The 10,591-nt window shown below is 42.9% G+C and overlaps 1 protein-coding gene across 2 annotated transcripts in view; it reads right to left on the bottom strand.

The window, feature by feature from the left end:
* Ppil2 (peptidylprolyl isomerase like 2) overlaps positions 1-10,591 on the bottom strand; it is a 32,588-nt gene that overhangs the window by 1,173 nt on the left and 20,824 nt on the right. Inside the window, exons 15-21 of one of the 2 annotated variants that reach the window (XM_046421080.2) lie at positions 10,434-10,551; positions 2,904-2,960; positions 2,133-2,205; positions 1,981-2,043; positions 1,718-1,854; positions 1,286-1,388; positions 71-957 (exon numbers count right to left, since the gene is read on the bottom strand). In XM_046421080.2, the coding sequence (XP_046277036.1) occupies positions 1,292-1,388; positions 1,718-1,854; positions 1,981-2,043; positions 2,133-2,205; positions 2,904-2,960; positions 10,434-10,551 (545 nt within the window). In that variant the 3' untranslated portion in view covers positions 71-957; positions 1,286-1,291. Of the gene's footprint in view, positions 1-70; positions 958-1,285; positions 1,389-1,717; positions 1,855-1,980; positions 2,044-2,132; positions 2,206-2,903; positions 2,961-10,433; positions 10,552-10,591 lie in introns of those variants that run through there. The other variant, XM_046421078.2, reaches the window with a different exon arrangement.

Below are 10,591 nucleotides of genomic sequence, written 5' to 3'. Positions count from 1 at the left end.
AGAACCAAGAGGTGCTGATGGATTCAAGGTTGTAAATGAGGAAAGAGAAACACAAGAATCAACACAAGAATCAAGCCTACATTAGAATTTTAATGTGATGAGATTGGAGGAGGTGTGATGGACCAAGGACAGACACATCATCTAATAGGTCTGGTGCCAGAGAATACGAATACTGACTTGACACTCTCCCCAGAGGCAGAAACCATGCTCCCGAAGAGGTGTTTAGAGGAAACCAAGGTATAAGGAGACTAGAAGCTAGGCTGCCAGACTGAAGAGGGAACAAAAAGTGATCAGGAACATGTGGGTGGAAATTTTTTGGACACTTTTCACAGAAAAATGGGTCAATGGAAGGAACCTTTAAGTCAGGAATGCTGAGGGAACTGGCCTGGCAGAGGAGCTGGTGACTGAGAAGCAGGGTCTCAGCAGTGAGGTCCAGTGCTGTCCCCTATCCTCATCACAGCAGGGGCTATAAGCCTCATGGACGTTTTACTCGGGTGGAGAGACAAGGCGGCTTAATACATCCAAAGGTGAGCGTGCCCAGTTCCAAGCAAGGAGTGGCAGAGTATTGTCAAGGCTCTATTCCAGAGTTAGAAGCCCCAGAGCATTTGTCGAAACAGACTAGGGGACTGGGGTTGTGGCTCAGAGGTAGAGCACTTGCCTAGCACGGGCAAGGCCCTGGGTTTGATCCTCAGCATCACATAAAAATAAATTTATTAAAGATATTGTATCCAACTACAACTAAAAATAAACTAGGGAAAGGCTGGGGATAAGTGGTAGAGTGCTTAGGCCCTGGGTTTGATCCCCAGTACTGCCCCGCTTCAAAAAAAAAAAAAAAAAAAAAAAAGACTAGGGAGTCTCAGCTCCCAGAAGCTCAGGATCATGTCTGGAGTCGTCTGAGAATCTGTGTTTCTAACAAGGTCCCAAGTAGTACCAGGAGATCAGAGGATATGGACTGTCCTGAGATGACAGAAAAAAGGGTAAGGGTAAGGAAAGCACAGGAGGAGACAAGGCCTTTCTCACTAACCTGGGCCTGCCCACAGGAGACCAGAGCCCCATGTGGGGTCTAGGGCAGGACCCAAGGCTTGGCTCAAGCTTGGAAAGAAGCAAGGGACCCCAACACCAGGTGAAGGATGGGGAAGCCAAGGTCCCAGGGGCCAGTAAAGGGGACCCAGGCAACAGGCAAGAGCTTTATTGGATCATAGCCTGAAAGACAGGCAGAAAAGTCAGGAATACAGGCACAAACCTCCCCTAACCCTTCATCCCTACCAGGATCCAGAGTAACCACCTGCTGCTACCAGGAGCTGAAGTCCCCAAAACCCCGACTGGGCTTTTTCTTGGATATGGATGCAGCTGTACTGGTTGATGGTTCTTCTTCAGCTGCTCGTTTCCTGAGAAAACAAACAGGCTATAGCAGCCACACATGTGCCAGGAGCCCATGCCCTCCCACATCCCTCTCAAAATGAACTGAAATCTACTACTGGCCCTCCCCTCATAGAAATCCCATAACTCCCAGTGCTCAGATTCTTTGGCCTGCACAGAAGCCCTGCCCAAACCTGTATGGAATAGTCCCTGTGGCTGCAGTGACCTCCAGGGCACAAGTTCAGTCCCACATCTATATTAGGTTTTCTTGCCACTGCCTGATATGCCTATGGGAGCACTGTAGAAAATGGGTCCTAGCTTTTGGGAGGGATATGGCAGAGCCACCTGCCCTACTCACGTGGCAGCTGGATTGATGTACTTGCCCACCCCTTGGCGATATGTCTGGGGGCCCTGGCTCCCAGGCAGAGGCTGGCTGGACTTCACCTTGGCCTCTGGGGCCACTTCAAGCTGTGTCTTCTTCCGCTCCTGTGCAATCTGGAGAGGAACAGGACTGTGGGTGACCTGGAGTGTCTTGGAGATGTGGAGGTCCTTCTGCCCCAGTGAGGAATGACATATCTTGCCCAAAGCCCTCCCAGGATGGTAGCACTGTGCCTTCCTTACCTGGGCATCTGCCTCCTCATAGGGGTCTACAAACACTGTGGTGGCATCAATGCGGACCTCCTCCTGGTGGCACATGGGCAAGTTGAGTGAGTAAACAGCAGGCTCCCCTGCACAACTAGGCAGTGGCCCCTATGCTTTCCCTGGCTACATACCTTAGGGCGGTCAGTTTTGGGGTCACTTTCCACATTCTCCATGGCTGTCAGTGTGTCAAAGCCCCCAACAACCCTGGAGCAGAGGGACAGGTGAGTATGCATGTGCCCTGGGGCAGCACACCTCAAAGTCCCTGAGGCACACCAGAATGGGAACTGGCCCAAGATATGGGGCCCCATGAAATCACCACCCAATCAGATTGGCCTGACTCCTTGGACAGCAGCAGAGCTGCTGGAGGGGCTGAAAGAGAGAAGGTAAAGTAAATAGACCATAACTGGGTCCAAATCCAACTCCCAGTTATTTGGATAGAACTACATCTGTTGCTTCCATATTTCTGTGTCTGTTTTATGCCAGAACCCCAGATGACCATGTGGCCCACCAAGCTGGAGATATCATCTAGGCCTTTATGGGAAAGTCTGCCAACCCCCACACCTGGAGCATGAAGAGAAAGATAGGACCTGGCCCTGACCTCCAACCTGGGTACTATCCAAAGGGTACCCAGAGTGGGAAGGTGGAAGGTCTGAGCCAGGGTAGCTGGCCAGGTTGGGCTGGGACTTGTCTCTTCTTGTCAACCCAACAGGTCTGGAGAGCTCTCTCCACTCTCCACAGAAATACCCCATACCCCACTCTACAGCCACAGCCTCAGCAGAGACATTACAAGGGCACAACAAGCACAAGCTCAAGTTAGGAAGAGGCAGTGAGAGATCCCAGCTGGGGAAAGAATGGCCTGGCCCAAGTGGACACCCCTGACTTCACGCAGCAACTGCTCTTACCTTCCAAAGATGGTGTGCTTCTTGTCCAGGTAAGCACAGGAACGGAATGTGATAAAGCTGGGGAAAAAGGAAGAGAGGTTGAGGGAATTCTGTGAGCTATCCCACCCAGCCTAGCTCTTCTCAGTGACTACTGGGTCCATAGCAGGAGCCCACTGCCCTCCAGGGCCTGCTCTGTGAACCCACAGCTTCTTCATGTGTATCATGCACATCTGACTCCCACGTACTGCCTGTCCAAAACAGGTTGTTAGCTAAGGCCCACCAAATTAACCCCAGATCTGTGGTTCCCCAAAATAAAGCACAGCAGTTGGCCTCCTTAGCTGTTACCAACCTCCTATTGGGTAGACCCCGTGCCCTGCTTGAGCCTATTCAAGTGGCTGCTTTAAGAAGAAGCCAGCTGGGATGAGAGAACCAGAGTCCTGTACTACCATAAGCCCTGCTGGAAGGACGAAGGACACCAAACCAGGAGAAAGGAGGCTGCCACACAAGAGTGGAAGTAAAGGAATTGAGAAACTTGGGTAATATAAATACACAAAGACCCAGAAAATGACTGCATCTAATCTGATATAAAAACGGGGAAGAATTAAAATGCACAATGACACTGACATGTGAGAAGGCTGGGGTGACTGGAAGGAAAGCTCTCCAGGTGTCTTGTCTAGGGGAAGGTAAAGATGTACTAGTAACTTTAGACTTTAGCTCAGAAGTTAAAACATCTAACTTTCAAACAAGGAGAAAGAAGAGGAAATAAAAAATAAAAAATAAAAAAAAAACATAAAAAGAGTGACTTAAAAGCACAAAGTAAGATCCTAGGAAGCAGTATACCAACTGGAAGTTAAGCACACACTGTCAGAATGAACTTTTATCTGAACTAGTCCTTGAAACTGTAGCCATAGCAATTGACAAAAGAAAGAAATTAAAGGGATACGAATAGGAAAAGGAGAACTCAAACTATCCCTATTTGTCAACGACATGATTCTATATTTAGAAGATCCAAAAAATTGCACCAGAAAGCTTCTAGAACTCATAAACAAATTCAGTAGATCTTATAGAATATAAAATTAACACCCATAAACCAATTGTATTCCAATATACTAATGATGAATCAGCTGAAAGAGAAATCAGGAAAATTATCCCATTCACAATATCCTCAAAAAACATTCAATAATTGGGAATCAATCTAACAAAATCAGTAAAAGACCTCTACAATGAAAACTACAGAACACTAAAGAAAGAAATTAAAGAAGACCTTAAAAGATGGAGATCTTCCATGTTCTTCGATAGGCAAAATTAATATTGTCAAAATGGGGGCTGGGGATGTGGTTCAAATGGTAGTGTGCATGCATGAGGCACTGGGTTTGATTCTCAGCACCACATAAAAATAAAATAAAGATATTGTGTCCACCTAAAAATAAAAAATAAAAAAACTAAAAAATAAATATTAAAAAAAAAATATTGTCAAAATAGCCATACTACCAAAAGGGCTACACAGATTTAATGTAATTCCTATTAAAATTCCAATGACGTTCTTCATAGAAACAGAAAGGGCAGTCATGAAATTTATTTGGAAAAATAAGAGGCCCAGAATAGCCAAAACAATCCTTACCAAGAAAAGTGACACAGGAAGCATCACAATATCAGACATTAAATTATATTGCAGAGCTCTAGTAACAAAAACAGCATGGTATTGGCACTGAAACAGACACAAAGACCAATGAAACAGAATAAAAGATACAGAGACATAACCACATAAATACAGTTATCTAATACTAGACAAAGGCACCATAAACATACATTTGAGAAAACAGAGTGAAATCCATATGAAGTAGAATGAAATTGAACCCCTATCTCTCACTCTGCACAAAACTCAAAGTGGATCAAGGACTGAGGCATTAGAGCAAGACCCTGTGCTTACCAGAAGAAAAAGTAAGCTCGACTCTCCATCCTGTTGGCTTAGAAACTGACTTACTCAACAAAATTCCTAAAGCACAAGAAGTAAAATCGAGAATCAATAAATGGGATGGTATCAAACTAAGATGCTTCTTCATAGCAAAGGAAACAATCAAGAATGTGAACAGAGAGCCTTCAGAATGGGAGAAAATCTTTGCCGACTGCACCTTAGCTAGAGCATTAATATCTAGGATATACAAAGAACTCAAAAAACTTAACATCGAAAAAACAAAATAACCCAATAAATAAATGGGCAAAGGAACTGAACAGGCACTTCACAGGAGAATAAATACGAATAGTCAAAAAATAAATGAAAAAAATGTTCAACTTCTCCAGCAATTAAAGGAATGCAAATTAAAATTATAACGAGATTCCATCTCACTCCAGTCAGAATGGCAATTATCAAGAATACAAGTAGGAGCTGGGGATGTGGCTCAAGCGGTGGCGTGGCATGCCTGGCATGCGCGGGGCCCTGGGTTCGATCCTCATCACCGCATAAAAATAAAATAAAGATATTGTGTCCACCTAAAACTAAAAAATAAATATTAAAAAAAAAAAAAAGAATACAAGTAACAGGGGCTAGGACTGTGGCTCAGCGGTAGACCGCTCACCTCGCATGGGTGGGACCCGGGTTCGATCCTCAGTACCACATAAAAATAAAGGCATTGTGTTGTGTCCATCTACACATCAAAAAAAAAGAGAATACAAGTAACAATAAATGTTGGTGAGGATGTGTGGGAAAAGGTACACTTATAATGGTGGGAATGCAAATTGGTGCAACCACTACAGAAAACAGAATGGAGATTCCTTAGAAAACTTGAAATGGAACCACCATTTGACCCAGTTATCCCAATCCTCGGTTTGTACCTAAAGGACTTAAAATCAGCATACTACAGTAATGCAGCCACATTAATGTTTATAGAAGCTCAATTCACAATAGCTAAGCTATGGAACCAACCTAGGTGTCCTTCAACAGATGAATGGATAAAGAAAATGTGGCCAGGCGCATATGCATATCTGTAATCCCAGCAGCTTGGGAGGCTGAGACAGGAGGATTGCAAGTTCAAAGCTAGCCTTAGCAACTTAGAGAGTCAATAAGCAACTCAGTGAGACCCTGTCTCTAAATAAAATACAAAACAGGGGTGGGAATGTGGCACAGTGATCAAGTACGCCTGAGTTCAATCCTTGATACAAAAAAAAAAAAAAAAAGGGGGCTGGGGATGTGGCTCAGCGGTAGCGCACTCGCCTGGCATGCGTGTGGCCCGGGTTCGATCCTCAGCACCACATACAAACAAAGATGTTGTGTCCGCTGAGAACTAAAAAAAAAATAAATAAATATTTTTAAAAAAATCTCTCTCTCTCTCCCCCTCTTTCAAAGAAAGAAAGAAAGAGAGAGAGAAAGAAAGAAAGAAAGAAAGAAAGAAAGAAAATAAATGTGGGCTATATACACAATGGAACATTACTCAACCATAAAGAAGAATGAAACTGGAGACTATCATGCCAAGTGAAAAAAGATAATCCAAAAAAAACAAAGGCTCAATGTTCTGATATGTGGATGCTACCATACAATAAGAGAGGGGGAAGGAAGAATATTATTCTTTGGATTAGACAAAGGGGAATGAAGGGAAGGGAGAAGGATGGGAATAGACAGTAGAATAAATCAGACAAAACTTTCCCATGTTCATATATGAATATATGACCAATGAAATCCACATCATGTTCAACTACAAGAATGGGATCCTAATAAGTTATACTCCATGTATATATGTTATATCAAAATACAATCTACTGGGGCTGGGGATGTGGCTCAAGCGGTAGCACGCTCGTCTGGCATGCGTGTGGCCTGGGTTCGATCCTCAGCACCACATACCAACAAAGATGTTGTGTCTGCCAATAACTAACTAAATAAATAAATATGTTTTAAAAAAAAAAAAAAAAATACAATCTACTGTCATGTATATCTAAAACAAACAAAAAATACTGTCAGGATAAACTAAAATAAAACAAAATCCAAGTGTATGCCTTTAAAAAAAAGCTCTACAAAGTTCAGAATATAAAAAGCTGAAAGTAAAGGGGTAGAAGAAGACATCAAACAGGAAAGAAGGCAAGAAATGTTTTGGAGGCAAGTCATCAGGAGGCACAAAGCTACTCCCCAGGCAGTGGAGCAGGTAGGCACAACCCTGCTGAGATAGCATCATGCTACCCCCATCCTATGCAACCAGCATAGGCCTTGCCAGCAAGACACACAGGACTGAACCACCAGGCCACACTGAACACATCACCTGGCCAAAGGAGCCCACCAGGCTGACCACATACAAGGCTCTCTAGTAAGTCTCATGTCAAACCTACTATTATGCAGACCTGAATTCTGCCTTCCAGTAGTTCTCTTGCTGATTTCTAACACAGTAAAAGAAGCTAAGAAAGAGAATAAAATGAGCCTGAAGAAAATAGGAAGGATACAAAAGAAAAAAGGTGTTCATAGCAGCACAATTCACAATAGCTAGACTGTGGAACCAACCTAGATGCTTTTCAATAGATGAATGGATAAAAAAAAAATGTGGCATTTATACACAATGGAGTATTACTCTGCACTAAAAAATGACAAAATCATGGAATTTGCAGGGAAATGGATGGCATTAGAGCAGATTATGCTAAGTGAAGCTAGCCAATCCCTAAAAAACAAATGCCAAATGTCTTCTTTGATATAAGGAGAGCAACTAAGAACAGAATAGTGAGGAAGAGCATGAGAAGAAGATCACCATTAAACAGGGTCGAGAGGGGGAAGGGAAAGAGAGAGAGGAGGGAAATTGCATGGTAAAGGAAGGAGACCCTCATTATTATACAAAATTACATATAAGAGGAAGTGAGGGGAAAGGGGAAAAAAAACAGAGAGAGAGAAATGAATTACAGTAGATGGGGTAGAGAGAGAAGATAGAAGGGGAGGGGAGGGGAGGGGAGGGGGCGGGGATAGTAGAGGATAGGAAAGGCAGCAGAATACAGCAGACACTAGTATGGCAGTATGTAAAAAAGTAGATGTGTAATCGATGTGAATCTGCAATATGTATATGGGGTAAAAATGGGAGTTCATAATCTGCTTGAATCAAATGTATGAAATATGATATGTCAAGAGCTTTGTAATGTTCTGAACAACTAATAATAAAAAAAAGAAAAAAGAAAAAGAAAGAAAAAAATAAATAAATAAAATTCTTTGAGGATACTAAAGTAAAAGTTGTCAGAACAAGTACAAAACAATATTAGAAATAAAAAAAGAAGGCAAATGGCCCACATTGTTTTACAGTCTAGTTAATCTGAAAAATTATAAGTAAGGTGCAAAAAAAAAGTCAGTCAGGAATATTGGCTCACATCTATAATCCCAGCTCCTTGATAGGATCACAAGTTTGCAAGCAGCCAGGCAACTTAGCAAGACCCTGTATCCAAAAACAAAAAAATGCTGGGAAAAACAGTGTGCAGCTCAGTGGTAGAGTGGCCTATCCAGCAGATAGAAGACATGGGTTTATTTCCCAGTCACAAAAAAATAAACAATAAGACAAAACTTTCCTATGTTCATATGTGAATATATGACCAATGAAACTCCACATCATGTTCAACCACAAGAATGGGATCCTAATTCAAATAAGTTAGATTCCATAAACAAAGTACCCCCCATAAAACAAAACAACAAAAACAAATGTACCCAAACTACTTGGAAATAAGAAAGTTAAGAGGAGGCTGGGGATATAGCTCAGCTGGTAGAGTGCTTCCCTTGCATGCACAAGGCCCTGGGTTCAATCCCCAGCACACAAAAAAAGAAAAAAGGAAAGAAAGAAAGCTGAGAAGAAATTAAGAGGGGAACTAACAATGATCAGCTGTGAATGAGGAATACAGCCTTCAAATGTACAGGGCTGGTGGTACAGCTTGGTGAGAGAGTTTGCCTAGCATATTTGAAGCCCTGTGTTTGATCCCTAGCACCTCTAAAAAAAAGTAGACGTCACCTGTCTTCATGGTAAAGAGTAAATAAAGCTAAAAGTGGAGAAAGTGAAAAGAAAACTGGAGGAAGCAATCAAAGGTAGAAACAGAAAACAATTACACAGAAACTAAAAACAGATAAATCTTTCATGAACAAGGAAGGAACAGACTGCTTGGGAATAAGAAAGGAGATGTCAGCACTGAGACAAAGAGAACTCGGGATTCCACGGAAACAACTAAAATTCTGGGACACATGAGTCAAATTCTTGTCAAACAGACAAAATTCTGGCTGGGCGTACAGAGGCAGCCCTGAGGGAAGCAGCACATCATTATGTGCTGTCCTTGGCCAACTATTAACACCTGGGGACACTAGTACAATTTTAACTATTCTAGGCCATAAAGCCTGATAGTGCACACCTCTCCCACCCATGCCTGATCAAGCCAGTTCACATGACCAAGACCACATTACAGTGAGGACAGAAAAGTGATCATCTTGACAAAGGGTAATAAAAAAGTCTCTGGCAATTCTTCTAACCTCTCCTAAAAACCAGGTCCAGTGACAAATATTATCAGATGGCAAAACCACATTTCAGAGTGGCAGGATGCCTATGTCTTCTGCCCCAACAGGTCATAGTGACATCAATATGACTGATGCACACACAGGGAAGTGGACACCAGATTTTATTGATGGACTTGAATATCTAGAAAACCCAGGAAATTCTTCTTAAAAACTCTAATTTTGATAAAGTAGGTAGATATAAAATAGTTTTACTCTACATAAGCAATAATCACCTACAACTTAGAAAAAATCCATTTACAAAAATACTACAAATTACAAAAATTCTTAAGTAGTTTTATTCAGGAAATCGGACTAAAAGATAAAAAGACATACAGGCCAGGGGTGTGGCTCAGTGGTGCAAGCCCTGAGTTTGACCCCTAGCAAACACATACAAAAATGACATATTCAAAAGGAAAGTCAAGCCAAATTCTTAAGTAATGAGTAAATGAAATATGAATACCTATTCTTTAAAAATACAGGTGCCTGACTCCTTCCAACATGACCAGGCATCCACAGGCCCTGCTGCCATCCTCCTGTAGCCATGTTCCATACACAGAGGCCTCTCTGTCCCCCAACTACACCTCCAGCACCTGTCCCCTGCATGCCTCCCTCCCATTGTACTAATCCAATACACTGAACTCCCCAGCATGTCTTCCTGGTCACTCACACAGTCTGGTTCCATCGGCTTTCCTCTAAGAGGCCTTTACCTCTGGTAAACTGCTGGATGCTGCTCATAGGAACACACGCAGTTCTAAATAGTAACTTGCTTGGGGATTTTTTTTTTTTTTTTTTTTTTGCAGGGGACAACAGTGCTGGAGATCAAACCCAGAGCCTCATGCAAATTAGGCAAGCATTCTACCACTGAGCTACATCCCCAGCCCAGGGAGCTCCCCCTTTTGAGTGCAGGGATACACACTCAGCCTAGGTGTGCTATATAGTTTGGATTTGATTCAGGCCTTGCACAACCTTTAATGAGAAGAGGAAGACACTGCAGGAAACTTTGGGTCCCTCCCCAGGTCATCCCATGGCAGCCCCACTGGGCCAACTGGACCCAGACTTACAACTGAGACTTGTTGGTGTTCGGCCCCGAGTTGGCCATGCTGAGGATGCCTCGTCCTGTGTGAGAGAGATTGGGCCGGAACTCATCTCTGAAGGGCTTTCCCCAGTATGACTCACCTCCTAGAACATAAAGAAAAACAGTCAGTTGGCAGCCCTAAAA

This window comes from Marmota monax, unplaced genomic scaffold (assembly GCF_021218885.2).
Source record: "Marmota monax isolate L192 unplaced genomic scaffold, Marmota_monax_Labrador192_F-V1.1 WCK01_AAM20220418_F8-fsc00157, whole genome shotgun sequence".
Lineage (NCBI taxonomy): Eukaryota > Metazoa > Chordata > Mammalia > Rodentia > Sciuridae > Marmota > Marmota monax.
This window is presented reverse-complemented; position numbering and strand designations above follow the sequence as displayed.